The sequence below is a fragment of the Natrix helvetica genome (assembly GCF_964273705.1).
Source record: "Natrix helvetica genome assembly, chromosome: 1".
NCBI lineage: Eukaryota > Metazoa > Chordata > Lepidosauria > Squamata > Natricidae > Natrix > Natrix helvetica.
Genome location: NC_138548.1, coordinates 165413292 through 165437978, shown reverse-complemented (window position 1 = coordinate 165437978; position 24687 = coordinate 165413292). Strand labels below are relative to the sequence as shown.

Here is a 24687-nt window from a genome sequence, read left to right as displayed (position 1 = left end):
TTGGGGATTTTGAAAAAATCAGCAGTGATGAAAACTTTGATCCATTGGAGTCACTATTGAGAAATCTCAATCTTTCCCAGAATGTAGGGCTTCTTAAGAATATCCCATCCTAAAACTTACCAACTTACCAAATGAGTGGGAATGATGTTCTGCTCCCATAGCAAAAGAATCTCTAATTTTAATTTTGAGCTGGGTCATATAATACAATACAATACAATAGTAGAGTTGGAAGGGACCTTGGAGGTCTTCTAGTCCAACCCCCTGTCTAGGCAGGAAACCCTATACCGTTCCAGACAAATGGCTATCCAACATCTTCTTAAAGACTTCCAGTGTTGGGGCATTCACAACTTCTGGAGGCAAGCTGTTCCACTGATTAATTGTTCTAACTGTCAGGAAGTTTCTCCTCAGTTCTAAGTTGCTTCTCTCCTTATAGTTTTTTGAGAACATAGAGGCACTGAGGGAGACCATTGTATTTTGAAGTGTGTAATCACATCTTTTGATTTCTCCTTCATGTTAAGAAAATTCTAGATTTAGACATGATGTTTATCTTGCTTTTCAGTCTTGTTGATAAATAGAAGAAAGGGAGGAATCTTCACAAAGCTGTGGAAAAAGATCAAGATTTAAGTTGATACTGGCTTATCTGTAGAGTTTCCAGGCTCTTGTTTATCTAGCCAAGGTCAGGTTCTGCAATCTCAGTACCATAGAAAGGAGATCATGAGGTTTTGGTAGCAAGGTTTGACCAGACCCTATTGCCCTTTATTTTGGGATCTTCTACATAGACTTAGTGCTGAGTGCTATGTAACTTCACTCTTTTGAGGTCTCTCCACTATTGTTCCACTGGGAGTCCCAACAGCTGAAGAGTTTTGTTATTTTCTTGCTTGATATGCTTTTGTGTTTCTGTTAAATCTGTCTGCTAAAGTTAATAATAAAACTTAAAATCTCTTCATTTACTGGTGAGTTTATGGTCTCTGGATCCTCAAATAACCAATTGTCTTGCATTTGGCCATTGTCTGTCACTTGGGCAATACAGAACTTAGCCCAATCTAAAAGAGACTCTATTGACTAAAACCAGCTCTGTTTTGGGCTTGGAAACAAACAGGCAGATGAAACAGAAGGCCAGCATTTAACGCAAAATTAATGAAAACTGTCTTTTGTTTATGGAACTATCCTGTGTTAATAGCAAATAAATATTTCCTTTGAATAGATAAAATTATTAAGGAAATTTATTTGGGATTGGGGATCACCAAACTTTTCTTTAGCTAAATTAAGATTATTATTTGAGGAAGTTGTCTAACTTGCAAAAATATAATTGAGCCAATATTTTATCAGCCATCTCCTGGTGGAGTGTAAATAGGTAATTGAATATCATCCATTCTGGGCTAAGTTGGAAAGTTATTGTCTAGTTCCTTTGCAAGCATGGAAAGTGCTTTGGAACAATGTATAGCCCACAGGGTGTCTAATTTCTGGGAGCATGAGCAACGAAAAATCATTGGGCCATAATGGGATGTACTGTATTTTTCAGAATATAAGATGCACCTTCCCCCCCCCCCCAAAGAGTGTGAAAATCTGGGTGGGTCTTATATGCTGAATGCAGCATTTTTGGCCTCCTGAAACTCCGCCCCCTTTGCAAAAATGGACATGCAGAGAGTTTGGGAGACCTGCAAAGTGCTCCTGGGGGCTGGGAAGGGCAAAAACGAGTGAAAAGTGGGCCTTTTTTGCTCGTTTTTGCCCTCCTCAGCCCCCAGGAGCACTCTACAAGCCCCCCAAAGCCTATGCATGCCATGTTTTTTTGCAAAAAAATGAGGCATGCAGAGGGTTTGGGAGGCCTGCAGAATGCAAAAACTTTTTTAAAAAAATTACCTCTTCAAAATCTTGGTGTGTTTTATACTCCAGTGCATCTTAGTCTGAAAAATACGGTAAACTGAGTTTTGATGAGAATCATGCATACCTAATTTTTTGGATAAAATCTACTTTAAAATCGATGATAAATGATTTTCTTTTGTTATTTTTTTATTTTTTCATTTTCATAACATATAATCCACATGTATACTATTACATAGCCAGCATTATTTTGTATTATTACATGTTTACATCAATTCATTTTACCATCAACTCCCAAAACACAATTATTAGCTCTTTCGCTCTCCATACACCTTATTTGTTTACTTGGTGTATTTCAGTTTCTGGAGCAAGCTCCATTTTATGTTGATGGTATTTATAGTTCCTTTTCGATATACATATTTAATTTTAACATATATATTCCTCCTTTCTTTAAAAAAATAGAACAAAAAAGTATACATATATAGTCATTGTACTTTTACTAACCACCCCCCCCCCCGCCTAATTTTGGTCGAGATGTAGACCTGGTTACAATTCCCAGCTATTCGCAACTTAGTTTAATTATCATGTATAAAAGTGAAACACAAGCCTCTGCTTTACAACCTCCTCATATCAGTTTCATATTTATCCATATTCCATATATTTTGGCATTTTTTAAAGTTATCTTTCCATTATGATGTTCACCCAGTTAGCAACTCCATTTTATTGTCATATTTAGGAATAAAACCCTTATCTTGCTTTATATTTTCCCATATCTAGATATCTGTTTTTTTCCTAGTAAGTCTTTTGTCCCACTTCTCTGTTCCTGTCTTCTCCCTTTTCTTTATTTTAACACCTCCACTCCCATCAATTTTCCCCAAGCCACTCTCACAAGACTATTTTATATTTCTCTTTGTTGGAGCATAGTCTCCTAGTTCAATTTTCCTCATGCCACTAACAACCTCCCAAACCACTTTTGTCTGCTTTTTATTCCCTTTTGTTGGGACAACTCTTTTTACAGTTTTCCCTATACCACTGCCAAGACTGATGGAGTTTTTTGTCTGCTTTTTATTTCCCTCCATTTCTCCCCCTTTGTTGTCTTGCCCCCCTTCTTCTTCTTCTTTAAATTCTTCTTTAGATCTCTGCTTCCCTGGGTTCAGAATTCTATTTGGGCTTGATTTTAATGATTTATGCATGTTTTTTTAATAATTTCACATAGTTCTTCTAATTCCCAGTTTTCCATGATGGCCAGTTCCAAAGTTATAGTTAGTTATACAATTCTTGTTTCAGAGTTCTAATCCACCTTAATTTTATCTATTTCTACTGCTGTGGGAAAAAGCAATGGGAGCCATCTTAGTCTTTTGTTCTTAATATCCAGTTCCAAGATTGCAGTTAATCTTATTTCAAAATTCTGGTCCACCTTAAATTTAGTTAATCCAACTACTTTGAAACTGGAAGAGAAGCTGACGCCATCTTAATCTTTTGTAGAAGAGAGGGGAAAAAAAGAAGAGAAAGGAGAAGAAAATGAGCTCTGTTTTCACTGGCAGAGGTTTGCAGGAGGTCGTTACAGCCCTTGCGTTACAGCCCTTGCAAGGGCCGTTACAGCCCTTGCGAGCTGTATTTCTGGCTGTGACGGCCTCCTGCAACCCTCTGCCGTGAAAATGGAGCTCGGATGCGTGCGACCCTACTGCGGCTTCGCCGGGCCGCATTAGGGTGGGCGCAATCATGGGATGACAAATGAGTCTGACCACACGGTTTACTCGGGATGATTGCACCCAGAATGTGTTCTGGAGTCTGCTTTTATTAAGTCAGAAGGCATTCAAAAAAGTTTCCGTTATACAGCGTGTGATTACATGATTGGTTACCTGCTTGTGGCAGGGCAGAACTAAACAGGTTAGCATACAGCCATATAATTGGTTAAAGCTTTCCATAGGATGTGGTTTTTTCTCTCCTGTCCGGAGTTCTCTGGACAGGCTCTGTGGTTAGCATTTCTTGCATAAACAGCAGGTGTTGAAGCATAACAAAGGATGTGGTTTTCAATGTCGTAAGGCTACCTTGTCAGGTTGACTTTCATTTAATGTGAAGCAAAGTTATTTGACCATTGCAAAAGATCCCAACATCTCCTCCTTTCTTTTTTTATTTCAATGGAAAGGCTGTGGCGGTTTGAGCCGGAGTGTGGCCCAGGCCCCTCCGGGCCCGAGATTCACTATCACTCACTGACCACTGGACACAAGGTCAAGTCCTCCGACTCAGCCTGTATCGTTGACCTTACCCTGATGTTTTTTTTGAGGAGATATTTGTATGGCTGACAAAATGAGCTAAAGGATTGACTCATCCTCTTCACTCATGATGAAATTATTTGACACCTCATCCTGAGGTATGGGTTGGTAGGTCCCTCTGCTTTCGAGGTCCCAGAGGGTATTCTGGGATTGCAACAGCATGGTCTGCAATGAATCTATTCTAGATGTGATAAATGTAGAAAAGCGATTAAATAAGCATGGGCCAATTGTGCACGCTAATACAAGCAAAATTAATGGTCCTATAAGAGCACTTAGCAAAGTGTTGAGCCAAGGGGAAAGGTTATACCAGTTTCCAAACCATCCTTGTTGATCTTCCCTCTCCTGTTTTCATTTATTCAGGCCTTCTCTGAGTTTTGTCATAGAGTCCTGCACTATGCCAGAGTGATATGCATAAAAACAATATTCTTCCCTTAAGGCCACACATAACCATAAAAACAACATTCTTCCCTTAAGGCCACACATAACCCCCCTTCTTTTTTTAAAAAATATAATCGAGTCCTCTTCTGTTTTGCAAAACCACTTCTGAGAGGTAGGTGAAAGATTGTCATGTTAGGCAAAGTATTGTTAGGAATACAGTCATGTGGATGTAACTTGGGATGGAATTGGCAAACATGGCGATCCGGAATTCACAAGGAGTAGCCTGGGAGTATAAAGTCACACATCAATGGTTGCAGACTCAGGAGACGGGGAGGCAGGCAGCGGAGATGGGTGGGGTGCCGGTGCAAAGTAAGGCCGGATACAGCGACCAGGAACCCACAAGACTTTGTCAGGCAGTTGGACTGCTGCGTAGCCTCTTCCCCAGGTGATGAGATCAGCGGGCCCTCTCCAGGCAGGATCTGGGAGTTGGCGGTACCAAACCTGAGGGCGGGGGAGAGAGAGGGAGGGGGAAGAAAAATGCCTTGTGGCAGCAGAGGAGGCAGGAGTGCTAGTCAAGTTTAAAAAATTCAAGGAAAATAAGCATAAGTTCAAAATGTTTTGCACCATTGGGAGGTTAGGGAGGTTTTTCCCTTTTTTGTCAATGTGTCTGTCTAATGCATGTTTTAAGGTTTGGTTAGCCCTTTCAACCAAGGCTTGACCTTGGCTGTTATAGGGAATGCCAAACTTATGAGTGATTCCCCATTTTGAACAAAAGTCAGCAAAGGCACTGCTGGTATAAGCAGGGCCATTGTCAGTTTTGAGTTCATTTGGACGTCCCAGCGATGCAAAGGTACGAATACAATGATTAATAACATGCTTGGTGGATTCACCTCTTTGGGGTGAAGCCATGATGAACCCAGAAAAAGTATCAATAGATACGTGCATATACTTCCATGGGGAAAAGGAAGGATATTGGGTAACATCCATTTGCCAAATTTGACAACATTCAGTTCCTCTGGGATTGACACCCATAGGAATGGAATGAGACTGTTTACTACAAGTAGGACATTGTTGCAAAATTGCTGAGGCTTCGGCAGCAGTGATGCCAAATTGTCTAATGAGAGCCCTTTTGTTTTGATGAAAGTATGAATGACTTTCCCAAGGAGTGGGAGAGGTAAGAGGAAAGACAATTGTGGACACAGAAGCAGCAGTGGCAGCTGCATCAGCACGATCATTGCCTTCCTGGATGATGCCAGGAAAAGGTTGATGACTTCTAATGTGAGAAACATGAAATGGATTTGATCTAGTATTGATAAAAGATTGTAAAGCTAAAAATAATGACATCAAAGAAGATTCAATAGAGGGAGATAAATAAGACATGTAGACGGAAGAAATTACTTGGAAAACATACAAACTATCTACTATAAGATTAAAGGGTTGATGTTGAAAGTGTTGAAAGGCCAATAAGGAAGCAGCTAATTCAGACCGTTGAGCAGAAGTTTGTTCAGATGTGGTTTTAATTATCCATTCACCATCCTGCTGCCAAGTGCATGCACCAAACTGCTTGCTTCCATCAGCAAAGACAGTGACTGCATTAGCAAGGGGAACAGGTGAGTAGGGGGAGGACCACTGAAAAGGTACAGTTTTTGGTTTGGAACTTCTTTGTAGATTGTTCCTGTTTGCACCGCCCCCAAGGGCGTGGCACTAAGCCTTGAAATGACCAGGTTTCCCACAATTAAAACAATTTCCAGTAGGGCGGGAAGAAGCAGATGAAGAAGAAGCAGATGAAGAAGAAGCAGAGGAAGAAGAAGCAGGAAACGTGCCATGTTGTTGCAACGCAGCAGCAAGAGCCCCCATCTTGTGGTCAGTTGTACCCACGATGCAACAAGCCTAAAGGAAATCAGCTAAAGTAACCCTGGGACGATTTGCTATAGGTTGAAGAACCTTTTGACAATCCCTATTAGTATTTTCATAAGCCAATTTCAGAGAAAGTTCCTCATTATCAATTTGCCTTTCTAGATTTCCTTGTAAACTGAGCTGGATTCAAACAAAAATGTTATTCACTCTCTCTGACTACATATTGTAATTTCTAAGTCATCTCTGTAAGAATTCCTAATAGGGCAGCAACTAGCGCTGCCGACAGACAAACAAACAAACAATCAACAGATCAATAAACAAATAAACAAACAAACGTGCCATCTGTTAAGTATGCAAAGTGCACGCAAACATAAAAACATAAAAGAGAAAAAAAACAGCTTCAAAAATAAAACAAACAATCTAAATAAAATAATTTGAGTCAATATTAAAATTTTCCAAAAAGCAAAGTTGAATTAAAACTTCAGATGCAGGCATCAGATATCACCCTTAACCCCGCCTTTCTGAGGCTGGCAGGGAGAGGGGAAAAAAAATGGTGAAAAGAACACAGCCCCCCTCCTCCTGCCTTCTCACCAGGGGCAAAGAGGGGGGTGAGAGGAAGGGAAAAAAATTGTTTTTAAAACGACAGGCTCCCTTTTCTGGGAAGACAGGGAGAAAAATATTTTCTCATTATTCATTTAAAACACCTCTTTTAGCAAAACAACACACTCTGCTTTTTAACCTTACATTTCAAGCATCCAATACTGACTACATACGCACCCATTCACACCTATAACCTTACATTTCAAGCATCCAATACTGACTACATATGTACCCATTCACACCTATAGTTACATTTCTTTTGCAATAAATCAGTCATTAAATTTATTTCAATGAACTAGCTTACCCCCAAAGCAGTGAAAACTCAGGCAGTAGTTTTAATCACAAAAGTGAAATAGGGCCCTTAATGACTACTGTCTGTGTCAGACTGCCTCAAGGCGAAAGCACATCCATTTTGCTGGCCAGCAATTAATTAATTAAATCACATTAATTTTACACACTATCATTATAGATGCAAAGAACAGTAAGTCAAAGGAAATTGAATGCACAGTGGGGGAGGATTGCAAAAGCAGAAGTCAGGAAAGGGGAAGCAAAAGTTGTATTTTAAAACTGATACAATTTACAATCCGTAGACACATAAATATTTTTGTACTAGGGTTTTGATCCCTGATGAAAGAGAGGGCGAGATGTTACAGACATGCCCCTCCTTGGATTTTTACACTCTCTTTTAAAATAACGCTTTTCTTGAGGTTTGCTGTCTTGTAATAAAGCACAAGCCATTGCAGAATCGTACGAGGGAGGTACAGCACCATCTGGCATAAAAGGTGAATTAGGATCATATTTATGATGAACAACTAAACATTCCATAATTAAGCGCCACATAGTCAAAATTTAAATAGGTGCTCTAGGAAATTGATGAAAATATTCCCCCAATTTGGTCCATGTAGAAATTTTTAAAGTCCCTCTTTCAGGGTACGATGGACACTTCTGCCAGATGTAAGTTAGCAAATTCACAATTTCTTTCTTTTTTTTTTTTTTTTTAGTTGTGGTAATTCTTTTACCACTTTGAGAGGCGATTTTAGAAGTAGCATCGATTAATTCCCCCAATTCCTTCAAATGACCTATCTGAGGTTGGGAAAACTTTCTACCCATAACTCATGAGATCCTGTCGTCTTTCAGACGGACGATTTGCGCGGCTTTCCTCAGCGATGAGAATGGGCAGTTCGATCTAACGGCTTCTTCGCAAAGAAATCACGTCGGGGTCACCAAAATGCGGCTTCGCCGGGCCGCATTAGGGTGGGCGCAATCATGGGATGACAAATGAGTCTGACCACACGGTTTACTCGGGATGATTGCGCCCAGAATGTGTTCTGGAGTCTGCTTTTATTAAGTCAGAAGGCATTCAAAAAAGTTTCCGTTATACAGCGTGTGATTACATGATTGGTTACCTGCTTGTGGCAGGGCAGAACTAAACAGGTTAGCATACAGCCATATAATTGGTTAAAGCTTTCCATAGGATGTGGTTTTTTCTCTCCTGTCCGGAGTTCTCTGGACAGGCTCTGTGGTTAGCATTTCTTGCATAAACAGCAGGTGTTGAAGCATAGCAAAGGATAATAAATAAATAAATAATAAATAAATATTTATTTCTTAGCCGCACCCTCTCCCGAAGGACTCGGGGCGGCGTACAATGAAACATATGAAATAAATATGTGGACAAAACAAATATATAACAGAGACATATACCGAGACATACACAAGGAGGAGGTCGGCTGATGAATAAAAAACAATTAGAATACAGTGATTAAAAAACCCCTAAATAATTAAATATAATTAAAATACCCAATTAAAAACCCGTCAGGAGCGATATGGTTAGATCAAAGTTGAGCCAGGCCAGCTACTTGGAATAGGTGGGTCTTAAGCTTAATACGAAAGGAGCGGAGGTCAGAGGTATTCCTAATATCCGGAGGGAGGTCATTCCACAGGGCTGGGCCCGCCACAGAGAAGGCTCTACTCCTAGGCGCCGCCCCCCAACACTGTCTAGTGGACGGCACCTGGAGGAGGCCCTCTCTGTGCGAGCGGATTGGTCGCAGGGATGTATGGGGCAGAATACGATCCCGCAAGTAACTAGGTCCTGAGCCATGGAGCGCTTTAAAGATTGTTATCAAAACCTTGAAATGCACCCGATAGACCACAGGAAGCCAGTGCAGCTCGCACAGGAACGGTGTCACATGGGAGTACCTAGTACTCCCCATAATTACCCGCGCGGCTGCGTTCTGGACCAACTGTAGCCTCCGGGTGCATTTCAAGGGAAGCCCCATGTAGAGAGCGTTACAGTAGTCCAAGCGAGACGTCACCAGCGCATGAGTGACTGTGCGTAAGGTGTCCCGGTCCAGTAGGGGGCGCAATTGGCGCACCAGGCGAACCTGGTGGAACGCCCCCCTTGCCACGGCTGTCACATGGTCATCCATGGACAGCCGGGCATCCAGGAGGACGCCCAAATTGCGCACCCGCTCCACGGGGGCAAGTTGAATGCCCCCAATGGCCAATGATGGAGTTAATTGGCTGAACCGGGGAGCTGGTACCCACAGCCACTCCGTCTTGGAGGGGTTGAGCTTGAGTCGGTTGTCATCCATCCAGATCCGTACGGCTTCCACACACCGGGACATCACTTCGATGGCCTCGTTGGGGTGGTTCGGGGTGGAAAAGTACAGCTGAGTATCATCAGTGTACAGGTGGTATCCCACCCCGAAACCACGGATGATCTCACCCAGCGGCTTCATATATGTGTTGAACAGGAGATGTGGTTTTCAATGTCGTAAGGCTACTTTGTCAGGTTGACTTTCATTTAATGTGAAGCAAAGTTATTTGACCATTGCAAAAGATCCCAACACCCTACCAAGGTCCGTTTTCACTGGCAGCACCACCACCTGGTCCTTCGCTATTTCCAGGCCAGCCCCGCAAGCCAGATCTAAGCACCCTGCGGGCCGGATCTGGTCTTGAGTTTGACAGCCCTTTTTTAACAGATCAATAAAACAAACGCTTTGGCTGCCTCAAAAGCATCTGAGTTGCTTTACTTCAAGGTCAGATGGGGAAGTTAATAGAACATCGCAAATGGTGATCACATGACTGCAGGATGCTTTGATCGCAGAGGATTTACCTAAATGACGGTAATGGACTGCTGAAATCATAAGTCAGCATCTTCACATGACATCACACTTATGGTCACGTTGCTTAGCAAAAGACTTCCTCTCCCAATTACTGTTGTTAAGTGAGAACCACCCGTATTCCATATGTCAAAGAACAGTTCTTAGAAATGTGTGATTACTCTGTATGGAAAATGCAGTATTTTCTACCGGTCAAAGAATGCAGCAATATGTGCAACTATGGCAAAGTTTGCGATATGTAATATGTATTTATACTGCAGCAGAAAATTCATTAGTGAATGGTGACTCTTGATAAAGGTATTTTTTTTCTTAATTTGCATTTTAGTCTCGCCAAAGAATTGAGTCCTTTGAACTATGGTGCTGGAGAAGACTTGGTCCCTTGGACTGCAAGGCGATCAAATCGGTCAGTCTTAGAGGAGATCAATCCTGACTGCTCTTTAGAAGGCCGGATCCTGAAGATGAAACTCAAATGCTTTGGCCACCTAATAAGGAAGGACTCGCTGGAGCAGAGCCTAATGCTGGGAAAGACTGTGGGCAAAAGAAGGGAAAGACAGAATATGAGGTGGCTGGTTGGAGTCACGTTGTCCATGGGGTCGGGATGGGTCAGCTGACTTCGCAAGTAAGTGTTTTTTTTAAAAAAAGCAATTATTTTTCTTTTAAGATTGTTAATTATGCATGCATAAATTAAAGGTTGTTTTTTTTAAAAAAGGGAAGCAGCCATGTGCAGAAACCCTTAAAACAGTAATTTAACTCGGACAAATTGTGTGTCCCTGTCGTTAGCTCCTGCTCCAAAATCACGTTCGTAAATAGTCCTGGCCACTAAGGCTGCCCCATGCTTATTCCAAAAGGAACCTCTGCCTCATTATTATTATCATCATCATTATTCAAGGTAGAGGAAACAGAAACGATTTGCGATTGAATGGAGATCCAGGAGGGAGACCCGCCTCGACGGTTGCACGCCAGGAGGCCCAATCACCGACTGAGCAAGGCAAGAGTCACTGCCGGGTTGGATGGACCCGCGGGGCTTGTAGGGTGGGGGTAGGGGACGGACCACCGAGGAGCAGCTCCGTGGGAAGAGCCCCCCCCCATGCACCCTTTCCCTCCCGGCGGCTCCCTCCTCTGCGCAGGTCCAGGCGCCCCACTTTCAATCCCCGTGACCTTTCCCCTCCGCCAGTCTCCGCCCCAGAGGGAAGCGAGTCCCTCCCGTTCCGCCGGCTGCTTTTGCCCGGGTAGAGAGAGCGAGAGAAGAGAGCGTGGCCGCGCGGGAGGCGTTCCCCTTCTCCCTGCCGCTTTCTCCAGCCTTGTGGGGCGCCCCTCTGCTTGCCCCGGCAGCAAGGTGAAGGCGCGGGCGCGCGCGCGAGATTGGGAGGGAGGGGGGCTCGTGGCGCGTGTTCTGCGTCGCGTGCTCGGAGGTGCGGGGTGTGTGTGTGTGTGTGCGTGCACCGGGGGGGGGGGTGCGACTGGAGGAGGCCCGGGTCTGCAACTCCTCCCCAGTTCCCAGCCAGGTCTCAGCGGCTGCCTTGCCTCCTTCCACGCCGCAGAGGACAGGAGGCGAAGGGCTCCTGTGGGGCGTGGGTGTGGGGAGGGCAGCTGCCACGCGGGGAGGTGGGAAAGAGGCGTCCGGGGCAAGAGGCCTGCCGGCCTTTCCTTCCTTCTGCCACGGGAGGCGGGGACCGAGGTTGCGGCTCCTCAAGCTCTCTCGCTCCCCTTTCGGTGCAGTTGGAGCCCGGACTCTCCCAAAGTGGTTGATTCCGTACAGAGGCAACGAGGGACGTTGAGGGTCGATGCCACCGTATGCGACCCGGGGTGTTGCAAGTGCCCTATCCTGGGCTTGGGAAGCCGCTTGGAAGCAATGCGGATGACCTCCTGGCTTGGCTGAGTCTGAAAGGCGGCCCCTTGTCGTTAGAAGAGAAATGCCTGCCGGGTTAGGAAAGATGCTTAAGGCGGAGATGGCGTGCAGTAAGCCAGCTAGCCCACTCCCTTTGCTTGAAGCGAGAGGTATATATAGGGGTGCAAAGCTGGTGCTTCCTGTGTTTTGGGGTGTCCTCCCCCTTCAGTTGGGAGCCCAGTTCGGAGCGTCCCGAGGGAGGAGTTTTGAGTGCTTGCTCTGTGGAGAGTCCTCCCGCCTGTTCGTTTGACTAGCTAGGGAAGTCCTCTTCGCAGCTGCCACTCAGCACAGAAAGCGTCAGGAGGAATTGGCGGTGCTGGATTTCAATCCCTTCTTGGGCTCCGAGATGGTTATTTTTAGCTAAGCATATCCAGGAGCTTTGCAGAATCAGATTCAGCGGCTACCAGAACTATGGCATAAGAAGGCCTTGCTATGTACAGGTGTATTCCTGGTTGTCCTCTGACTGCTGCCTCTATTCCTGTCTCTTGGGCATCCCCAAAGCTGGGGATGTTAGACTATAGTTATGTTGGGCTGTTATGGATCCCAGGAAGGTATTTGATGTACAGTAGTCAGTCAGATGCACTTGTTGAATGGGTGTTGCTTTTGGAACCCTAGGAACAGTAGTGGGATTCAGGTTTTTTTACTACCGCTTCGGTGGCTTGGTGGGTGTGGCTTGGTGGGTGTGGCTTGGTGGGTGTGGCTTGGTGGGCATGGCGGGGGAAGGATACTGGAAATCTCCATTCCCTCCCGATCAGCTGGGACTCAGGAGGCAGAGAATAGATGGGGGTGGGGCAGTGTGAGGTGGTATTTACCAGTTCTCTGAATTACTCAATTTTTTTTTTCAAGATTTATAGACCGCCCCCTCTCCCCGAAGGGACTCGGGGCGGTGTACAGGAGTCTCATTAAAAACAGATACAAAAGATAAATACCCTATACCCTTAAAAACGAATTAAACCTAAATTTCTGCTAATGGTTCTCCAGAACTGGTCAGAACCTGCTGAATATCACCTCTGCCTAGGATGTAAGAAAAGGCGTTTGGATGTTAGGCTTTTCATGTGGTCTTTATTTCTAATTTCAGATGCCCCCCAAAAAGGGAGGTGATGGAATTAAACCGCACCCAATCATTGGAAGATTTGGGACATCCTTGAAAATTGGCATTGTTGGTTTGCCAAACGTTGGGTAAGTGATTTAAAAGTCACTATACTTTGCTTAGTCATCCCAAAGCTTTTAGGCTGTTTTGATTAAATCATAGAGTTGTGCTGCAAAAAATACACTGTGGAAAATTGTTGGTTTTAGATAAGGTTTTCTAATCTGGCAGTCATCATTGTATTTTAGAGAGTGCATGTTAGTTTTGAATTTGAAAATGTCAAATGTCCTGAAGTTGCCGTCTTAAAATAGTGAATTATTAAACTAGCTTTTTATGTGCTAAATCAAAAATAGCTTTCGTTAATTTGACATTTTCTTTGGAAAGTTCATGTACAAAGATGCTTCACTTGTAAAAATAAAAGGAATTGTTACATTTCATTGAAAACATAAAGTATGTTTTATTTAGTTTTGCTAGATAATTTTAAAAATGTGAAACAAAGGAAATGTAAAGTTTTGTTAACCAAAGTAATGAAGTGGAAAGTCGATTATATAGAGCTAACATATCTCGTACTGATTTGCACGGAACACTAAGTTTTGAAGGGGAAAAATAAAAAATTCTATAATTCTGTTTTTTCTGTTTACAAAATATTGAATTACCTTTATCAGAATATATATGAGGAAAACAGAGATTATACCTTCTTTCACAAACAGTTTATATTTCCAGCTGTGACACTTCCCCTGTTGAGAGTGTCTATGGAGATTCTCAGTCATCCAGGTCATGGTTGTCCCAAAAGTGCCCCCCCCCAGTTGCCTCTTGAAAAAAAGCACCTTTCGATCCCCTGTTGTGAGTTTGTAAAGTCTATATAAGAGGATTGGAAGAGAAGATCCCAAGATTGTCTGCTGAATATTGAAAATAGTTAGATAGCAGTAGAGATACCAAGAATGTAATGTTAGGATAGTTGACGAATAGCTTCGTTCAAAATATTTTGGAAAGAAAGAGAAGAAAGATTTGATAAATTCAGAAGAAAAGACCACTTTCAACATTGAAAGCAACATAACTGAAATTAAAGTGGTATTCAGAGGAGGCAACAGATATATTGTAGAAAGAATAAAGATTGGTGTTTAAATTGAAAAAAAAATGAGATAGTAAAATACTAATTATGGACTTCCCTGGTGTGTAATACAGTTCACTGCCATCAAGTTTAATAAGAAAGCACAGGTATTCTGTTCTACTCATTTTGAAGTTTGTTTCAAAAGTTGCAAACAAGTGCTTTGTACCGTATTGTTTAAATGTTAAATTAGAGTATTTTGTAAACTGTTGAATTTTCCCACTTGAGAATCAAAAACAAACACGGATAGTAATATTTCTTATTATAATAATGTCCTGCAAATAGAAACAGAATGTGGAAAAAGGCAAAGATAGTATCAATAGTAATAGGCGCCTTGGGTGCAATCCCAAAACAACTGGAGCACCACTGGAACACCATCAGCATTGACAAATACCCCATCAGTCAGTTGCAAAAGGCAGCTTTACTTGGGACAGCCTACAGTAGTACATCCTGCAATGATATGGGTAACACCATCAAACATCTATATCTGCCTATCCCAGGCACTTGGGAAGGATCTGGTAGGTGGACAAAAATGCTATCCAGATTCACTCTGAACATCTGGCTGATTGTGTAATGAACTCACACATTGAATTTGAGTTTGAATTACAGTAGGCTTGAGAGTTTGGTATTGTGACTAAGATGCTGGAGTAGAAACTGTAGAGAGTTAAAAAATGATCTTGAGGGAAATATGAAGAAACAGTTACCTAGGCAAAGAAGGCCAAATCATTTTAATGAGACAACATTCAGAAACAGCTTAGGCAGACACCCCACCAATTTACATAATGAAATGAAATAGCCTGTTTGGTGTATGGAAAGTTCTTGACTTATGACTGGTTGCTTAGTGACTATTTGAAGTTATGACCAACCAGAAAAAACTTATGGCACATATACAAAGTTGTGATGGCCAGACTTCCTCCATGGTCACATCACTGAACTTTAGGTGCTTGGAAGTATGGCCACAGTGTCCTATAGTCACATGACCATATTTTACAATGGTTTTGTCGAAAATTGGCATTCGCATCGGCTTCTGATAAAATTGCACCCATATCGAATCACTGGATTGCCACCAAAGTTGTAAAATTGAGTTGGTTACGTGATAATTTATGACATACAACAATTATGCGCAGGCTTCATTGCAGTTGTATGTCGAGGACTACCTGTGTTGGTTAAAATAGTAGTGTAGAAACCAGGAGTGAGTGAGTTCTAGTCCCACCTTAGGCGTGAAAGTCAGCTGAGTAACTTCGTGCCAATCTCTCTTAGCCCAACTCACGTCACAAAGTTGTTTTTGGAGGGAAAATAGAAGAAGGAAGAAGTATTATGTAGGTTTACCGCCTTGAGTTACCTATAAAGTAATAAAGGCAGGATAAAAATTTAATAAGTAAAAAAGTGTAAGAAGGAGAAATATGTGCAGTGCATTCAGACTTGGAAGATTCTGATTTTATACTTTTATAAAAAGTACTTTTAGACTTTTGTTGACCTTTATTTTCTGGCCTGGTCTTCTATTTAGTTGTCTGATGAACTGGGAGTATGTGACTTCTAGTTCTCTCTTAAGTATGGAAGACAGCTGAGTGACTGGGCATAAACCATGATGGTGCAGTGGTTAGAATGCAGTATTGCAGGCTAATTCTGGTGACTGCCAGCAGTTCGATTCTCACTGGCTCAAGGTTGACTCAGCCTTCCATCCTTCCGAGATTGGTAAAATGAGAAGCCATATTGTTTGGGGAAATAGGCTGACTCTGTAAACTGCTTAGAAAGGGCTGTAAAGCACTGTGAAATGATAGATTTATATATCATTTCACAGTGCTTTAAAGCCTTTTCTAAGTGGTTAGATTTATGGCACTTAAGATTTATATGCTATAAACAAAGTCACCTTCCCTCAGACCAAGGAAGCATTATGTACACTGCTTTAAGTTGTACTATATAAATAAAAAAGAAATATATTTATCTTACACTTTATTTTATTCTTTCGCAAAGTTGGAAGTTATAATTTGTTGTTTTGTTTCTGTTTGTTTTGAAGAGACCTGTCAGATCCAAAGATAGATTGCCCATACTTGTTAAGCTGTACTTACTAGTAGGAAGAACAAAATAGGAGTGGTTGAATTGGATATATTGGAATATTGCTTCATTCTCAGAAACTCTGCCTTCCCATGATTTATTTATTTATTGCTTATATATATATATATATATATATATATATATATATATATATATATATATATATATATATATATATATATATATATATATATATATATATATGTGTTACAACCCCTGGTATGACTAAATATGGGAGGAAGGTCACTACTCCCTCTTTCTGTCCTTCGGCTTCATCACAGAAGACCATGCAGGCAGAAAACCATATTCTTATTTTTAATGTTGCCTTTTATATTTGTGTGTTGTATTTGTACTGATAAATAAATAAAGGGAGACTAGTATAGATCTATTTCGAGCTAATTAGCTCTCATCAGCTAGCCATGATGGCTAGCTGATGAGAGCTAATTAGCTCGAAATAGATCTATACTAGTCTCCCCTTATTTATTTATCAGTACAAATACAACACACAAATATAAAAGGCAACATTAAAAATAAGAATATGGTTTTCTGCCTGCATGGTCTTCTGTGATGAAGCCGAAGGACAGAAAGAGGGAGTAGTGACCTTCCTCCCATATTTAGTCATACCAGGGGTTGTAACACAAATATATACTTATTTCCCTGGCTCAACTGATAAGGAGGCGATCCTGTGGCTTAGTGGCTAAGGCTTCTGCCTGAGATATATAACAGCACAGGTTCAAATCCCAGTAAGGGTATGGCTAGCTGATGAGAGCTAATTAGCTCGAAATAGATCTATACTAGTCTCCCTTTATTTATTTATCAGTACAAATACAACACACAAATATATATATATATATATATATATATATATATATATATATATATATATATATATATATATATATATATATATATATATCTATCATTTTTTGGTCAAAGTTTAGTGTACTACATGAGGGGAATATTGAACTGAATGACAGTGACTGACAGAAAATAACTGTATGAACTATTGTCAAGTACAGACTTAGGCCTCAGTTTTCCCATCCTAGCCCAGCACTTTAACCACTACACTCTGAACTTTCAGCATAACTTTCTAATTATTATTATTATTTCCAAAACAATTGCTTTAACCTCAGTACTGGCTTTCTTAAAATAAAATAAAATAAAATTCTGACCAGTATTACTGATGGCCAGGTGCTGCAAAATAAAATGGGAATGTGAGATCATTTCTAGGTTCATCTATAGCATTTTGAATGGCATCTGATGGGTCAGTGTGGAAAAAAATTCTACAGCTAATTTGCTGTGGCTGTTCCAATGTGATGAATAAAATCTGAGCATAGCTGTTTGAAGACTGGATTTAATCATAAATAGTCCTTCTACCAAATGTGAAATTCGAAGCATGCATTCAAATATGTATCTTGAAAATGAGATTTATGCTAATTTTTAGAGAGCTGCTAAAAGATCTGTCAGAAACTAGAAATGTATTACAGTTCAAACAAATTAGAAAAGGTTTTTTGTAGAAATATGGAAATCCTTTTTTTAAAGTTCTCATCATTTCTTTGCAAAACAAATGCAAAGACGTGACATTTTCATGAGATGTTTGTGGTGTTCGGTATTCAATAATAATTAGTGCTGTGTAATATTTTAGATTTGAAGACTTAAAAGTGCTTTGGATCACATGAAAACATAAACATTATCCATGTCCTCTACTTCTTAAGGCAGCGATGTCACTTCCCGGGACCATACAATTGGTTTACGGAGTCCAGAGAGGTGCTACCGTATGTTTGAGACTCGTCACACTTCAAATCCCTTTCTGACGGATCTTGAATTACGTCACACCATAGTAGTGATATATCCTTTATATGTCATTTAATGAGTGTAAAACATGACAACACTTTTTTTTAAAGGAAATCTACATTTTTCAATGTATTAACCAAGAACCAAGCTGCAGCAGAAAACTTTCCCTTCTGCACTATTGATCCAAATGAGAGTCGGGTGCCTGTGCCAGATGATCGATATGAATTTCTTTGCCAGTACCATAAGCCCCCAAGGTAAATCTGTGAAGTGTCATCAGCTGTTTGTTTCTGGTTAAAAACCAACATTTCTCAGTATCTCTAATAGGTTTGCATTCTGCAACTTTATTTCAGGAACATTATAATAGGGTTAAATATGGATTATTTTTTAAGAGTAACACATTTGAGAAGCTTTTACATCTATGCATAGATATAAATGTGTGTGAATGAATAAATGACTAATTGATACAGTTAATGAAAAATGTTCTGTTAATAAGAAGTCAAGTTTTGAAACTAGTTTTATCTTTTGAGGGCCTAAGTTACTACACAGTAAGGTGTTGTTTGCTTCAGTTGATAAGTGCTAATTTTCCTATGCATTACTATTCTTTATTGAAACTATAAACAAATAAGTGCATTTAAAAGCATTTACTTGTATAAAGGGTTTGTTTATAATTCACATGGTTTAAAATGTAAGGACAGTTAACAAGGAGCTGAGAGCAGGACAACCAAACTTGAATAATTTCAACTACTGTAAAGCCACATAAACATCTCATCTGTTTCTCCTCCACCTTATTCTGCTTTTATACTATACACACACACACACACACACACACACACACCACACCACACCACAAACATATGCATCTCCTTCAGAGATAACTCTGGATGGCTTGTCAACATTGCATCATTGTAATTGGCGTGCATGAGATTATATGTAATAACTGCAAATTTTATTTTGAGTTTCCGTCTTCCCTCTAAATTATAACAACCTTATAGTCATGGTTATGGGAAATACATGCTATAACCCAGTGATGACAAACCTTTTAGACACCGAGTACCCAAACCGCACATGCATGCCCAAACGGAAAGGTGCACACGTGTGTGAACATGCACATGCGTGAACATGCACGCATGCTCAAGCATGCACATATGCGCAGAAGAGATCCAAAAACCAGCTGGCTGGTGGGAGGCAGGGCATCCCAACACTGGCAGCACAGCAAGAGATAAGATCTTTTCCTTTCGTGAGCTTCTATTTCCCTGCAAACGACAAGAAATGCCATGGGGTGACGGCGCATGTGCCAGTAGAGAGAGCTCTGTGCCACCTCTGGCACACGTGCCGTAGGTTTGTCATAACGGCTATAACCTAAAAGGTAATTTTTATAAAATGATGTACTTTCGGTATATGATTCCAGAAAAATTGTCTAGAATGTATAATGATATTTGAACAACATGAAGGGTAATTTTATCTTGCCTGGTGAACTGGTAAAAAAGCCAGAAATTTCTGCGTTCAGATACACATAATGATACAAGAATTTTAAAGATCAGCATTCAACTGGAACCAGAACTTCTCTTGCTGGCATTAATAAATAGCCAGTTAGAAAAGAGCTATGGAATATTATTTTTTATATAAGATTATTACTGCGAGATTCTGAAATGCCTACAATAGAGAAATGGTTGGTGAAGATGACAGAACTAGCGGAGATGGCAAAAATTAACATGTTTGATCAATAGCTACATAAATCACTGACTGGAAACCCCTTGTGGACTCTTTGCTGAAAAAAGAGAAAAATGAACTTGTAATTTATGGGTTTAGAAAGCATAGTTTATGGAAAGAGGAATTATGATGTAACCTTAGAGAGGGTAAAATAAAAATTCATTTATAACTGCTATCAAAAAGATAGACAGCCCTGGTGTAAAGGTTTCATGCTGCAAAGTCCATGGATGCTCTATGGCCAATTACCACTTTATATTATTCTATGTATCATTGTAGATAATTGCTAATTGATGATAACATGGCCATATATTGTTAATCACTACTATTTTGAATTTTTCCCTTTAGCAAAATTCCAGCCTTTCTGAATGTGGTGGATATTGCTGGACTTGTGAAAGGAGCCCATGCTGGACAGGGACTAGGAAATGCCTTTTTGTCGCATATTAGTGCCTGTGACGGAATATTTCATCTACTTCGTAAGCAATTTAAGGTTTTAATTACTATATTGCGTACATCATTATTGTTTTTATCTATTACTAGAGGAAACCCTTTGTAATATATTATATAATACTTTAATAGATGCACTTTTTCAGATTGAAACTTGTTAAGAAGATCCCTATTCCCATTCATAGTTTATCTGAGGCAGTGTGTTTTATTCAAAATTACATTGATAAACTTCTCTCTATGCGTCAGGAGTCCTTTTCTCCCAACCTCACTCTGTCACTCAATTTTGCTCCAGAATAGATTAGTTGAAGAGAAAGTTAAGAGTATTTCCATATGTGATAGATGAGCCTCATCCACCAGTTGTTTCCATGCTATTGGCAGACTACAGAATAATAGAGTTGGAAGAGACCTTCAAAGTCTTCTATTCCAAACCCCTGTGGGGAACCTACCATGTTTCCCTGAAAATAAGACAGGGTCTAATTTTCTTTTGACCCCAGAAATAAGTGCTTGGCCTTATTTTCAGTGAGGTCTTATTATTTTTGAGGTGCAGGAGGCAGCGAGCATTGTCACCTCATGGCTGCTACTCTGTTGTAATATTTTCAGGGAGGTCTTATTTTGGGGGAAAGACTTATTTTAGCGCATGTGCTCAAAAGCCCGATTGGGCTTATTATCCGGGGAGGTCTTCTTTTCGGGGAAACAGGGTACTTCAGACTTAGTTTTGGCTGGTCTGGTTAGAGAAAGCAATCCTGAGGCAAAACATTAATTAGTAAGCAATTCAATCAGAATACAACTGGAGGTCTTCTAGTCCAATCTCCTGCTCAAGCAGGAGGCCCTATACAATTTGAGACAAGTGGTTGTCTGATCTCTTCTTAAAAACCTCCAGTGATGAAGCAGCCACACCTTCTGAAGGCAACCTGTCCCATTGGTTAATTGTCCTCACCGTTAGGAAGTTTCTTCTTAATTCCAGGTTGCTTCTCTCCCTGATTAGTTTCCATCCATTGTTTCTTGCTTTGCCTTCTGGTGCAATGGAAAATACGTTGACCCCCTTCTCCTTTGTGGCAGCCATTTAATTTCCTTCAGGGCAGCTGAAGGGGCAATATTAGCATTTCTTCTTTAGGATTTATATTACATTTATATTTTTGTATTTAATTTATTTTTTATTTTACTTTAAAAGACAAAAAGGTTGAAGAAAAGCATGCAGACTTCATTCTAATCAGAATAAAGCTGTTCTAATTAGAGATAGTATTGATTTCTCTAACCTGAACCAAAGGTACATTTAGACTTTTATAGCTTTTCTTAATCTTTCAAGAGACTTTCACAATTATGTGTATTGTCTCAAACAATAGTTCTCATACATTTTGGTCTCAGAGAACCTCTTTACTCTACAGGTAGTCCTTGACCTAAACATTTGTTTGGTGACCATTTGAAGTTACAGCGGCATTGAAAAAAGTGACTTATAACTGTTTTTCACACTACTGTTGCAACACTTCCGTGGTTGCATGATCAAAATTAGGACGCTTGGCAGTTGGCATGTATTTATGACAATTGTTGTGTTCCTGGGATCATGTGATCACCTTTCACGACCTTCTGACAAGCAAAGTCAACGAGGAAGCCAGATTCACTTAACAGCCATGTTCCTAATTTAATAACTGCTGTGATTCACTTAACAACTGTGGCAAGAAAGATTGTAAAATGGGACAGACTCACTTAACAACTTGCCTCACTTAGCAATGGAAATTTTGGCCTTAATTGTGATTGTAACTGGAGGACTATCTGCACATTACCAAAAACATTTGAGGACCCCAAAGGGCTTTAGTTTGTGTGAATTATTATATCAATTTATATTTACTGTGTTAGAAATGTAAGCTGGGTACTTCTAAAATATTTATTTGACTTTGTGGATCCCCTGAAAGGGTCAATGGGTGGGTTCTTAAAAATACCTTTATTATGGATTGGCTCCTCTTTTAAGGTATTTGTGTGCATTTTTTTCCAGGAGGCATTTGATTAATCCAGAAAGACTTTTGGTACAACTTTTAATTTAGCATAATAGCATATAGAAAACTAGAACCAGCTGTCGTTTTGTATCTTATTCAATAATTAATTATATGATTTCTTTTTTACATTATTACAGTTAGAATGCATTTGAATGTTGAGCCTATTAGAGGTAGTCCTCAACTTACAACCATAACGGAATCCACTGTTTCGGTTGCAAATTGTGATGGTTGTAAAGTGAGCCATCACATGACCAGGCCTAATTTTATGATGTTTTTTGTGGTGGTTCTTAAGCAAATCCTGTTACGTCGATTCATTGTTTGCTATTGGATGTTTTTTGTCATATGACCACAGAACACTAGAATTGGCCGTAAATGTGTTCTAGCCCAAAATGTGGTCACGCCTGCAAGGGAGGAGGGGGGAATGTCGGAACTTCAAATCCAGGTATTTCAAATAATCTATTTTCTGGCGTCTACCATAACTTTGAACAGTCACTAAGTGACCAATCATAAATTGAGGACTACCTCCACTGCTTTTGTAAAAAGCACATTCAAAATACCTCATTTTTTGGGTCCATGCAATATTAACAAATATGTAACATTTTTTTTACGATTGTCGTCCCCTATCTTATTTAAGCCCCATTGTGACAATTTTATTTTTAAAAACTTGCAATACCGTACACATTGCATTTTCAGAAGGCATTTAATAAGACTTGGATATTGCGGTTGCCACATCTCCCACCTGCCTCTTGGCAAGGCCTCCTCTCTTTCCACGTGGCCTTCTTGTGATTTCAAAAAAAGTAGGAATCATCCCTGCTGATAGATATTACTGGAAACTGCTTGCAGGAGGGAGAGAGATATGTGACGATACGTGTGTGTCGCTACACTTCATTGCACCAGCATCTGAGTGAACAAAGCCGGAGCCACCTCTCGTTCCCTCAGCATGTGCAGTTTTCCTTTGTGCAGCTGTACTTAGGCTTTGACACCTTTATTGCACTTGAACTCACTCCAGAAATTTGGAATTTAGATGTCAACATTTGCTTGGAGATGAATTTAAGATGTACCAGCATGTAGGAGTTTCAAGCTGGTGGTGTGCTATAGAATCCAAGCTGGCATCGTATGGTCGTTCAGCTGGGTTCCTTCTTACCCTGGGATATGGAAAGGCCAGACACTTATTTTTTCAAAGGTTGGATGATGAGTGTGGCAGCTGAGGGTTAGCAAGATATACAAATAACAGTAGAACCTGAACAGTTGAACACGATTTGAGTACTGCCAAAAATTTCCTACCTCTTGCCCCAGGCTGAGGAATTACTTTATTTGGGCATGGCATGAATATTACTACCACTGAATACTCCTACCGGATTTGAGGAAGAAGAGAGTGCCAAGGGGTTAATTTGGGCATATCCTGAGGTAATGGAGCAATTTGTACTTGGTTGTTTGTGAGACAAGGATCCAGTTTGGAACTACTGCTGCTGAGACAGCTTTGTGGAAGGTAATGTTGTTATTTGAGATGAGGAAAACTAAGGACCATTGAATTAGGATAATGTACCCCAAATATTTTACACGGTGGCTCAGTGGCTAAGACACTGAGCTTGTCGTTCAGAAAGGTTGGCAGTTCAGCGGTTCGAATCTCTAGCGCCGCGTAATGGAGTGAGCTCCCGTTACATGTCCCAGCTTCTGCCAACCTAGCAGTTTGAAAGCGTGTAAAAATGCAAGTAGAAAAATAGGGACCATCTTTGGTGGGAAGATAACAGCGTTCTGTGCGCCTTTGGTGTTTAGTCATGCTGGCCCCATGACCATGGAGACGTCTTTGGACAATGCTGGCTCTTCGGCTTTGAAACGGAGATGAGCACCGCCCCCTAGAGTCGGGAACGACTAGCACATAAGTGCGAGGAGAACCTTTACCATTACCTTTATCCCAAATATTTGCAGTCAAAAAAAGCTGGATGTTTTACATGCAGGATACCTAACAGCTAGTAATATAAAAGCTTTGTTTCCTAAAAAAGCTCGCTCTTTGCAAAATGAAACAATAAAGCACTATCAAGTGTTGTGGTTTCAAGTTTGTTTCTTTTTTCAATGAACTGTAAGAGGTTATAACTAGGTAGGTTTTAACGTTGAAACATCTGTATTAACATTGGAAAAACTCTACTATTCTGAGGTAGGCACAAGGCTATCTTAGCATATTTTCAAAGGGTTTAAATTACCAGAGTGTGAGCCATACAACAAGTGTGCTTGTTATATTTTCTCAGCTGTCAGGAGTTGAGAGATTCTGAAATACCTTAGAAGAGGAACGAAAAAAGCATTCTGGAGCAGGGAAGGCCGCAACAATTGTGAGAATGATAAAAGAATTATTTCCTTTCTCATTTGTCTTCCTATCTGAATTGTCATTTCTGCCGCTCCACTACTGATTCAGGATTGGCATTGAGCCGTTCTGTGAGATAGGCGATGACTGTGGACTATTTGTTTCTCCTTTCCCATTTCGCCATTCTTTTTTCTGTTAGAAACATAGTTGGAAGACTGCTCTGGAAGGGTTGTGATAGCAGATACTTTTAACTGCTG

At 40.6% G+C, this 24687-nt stretch overlaps 1 protein-coding gene across 2 annotated transcripts in view; it reads left to right on the top strand.

The window, feature by feature from the left end:
• The first annotated feature begins 11020 nt into the window (after positions 1-11020).
• OLA1 (Obg like ATPase 1) overlaps positions 11021-24687 on the top strand; it is a 114651-nt gene continuing 100984 nt past the window's right edge. The window contains exons 1-4 of one of the 2 annotated variants that reach the window (XM_081934822.1): positions 11021-11042; positions 13021-13121; positions 18097-18240; positions 20042-20169. In XM_081934822.1, coding sequence (XP_081790948.1) covers positions 13021-13121; positions 18097-18240; positions 20042-20169 — 373 coding nt within the window. In that variant the 5' untranslated portion in view covers positions 11021-11042. Of the gene's footprint in view, positions 11043-11198; positions 11391-13020; positions 13122-18096; positions 18241-20041; positions 20170-24687 lie in introns of those variants that run through there. The other variant, XM_081934821.1, reaches the window with a different exon arrangement.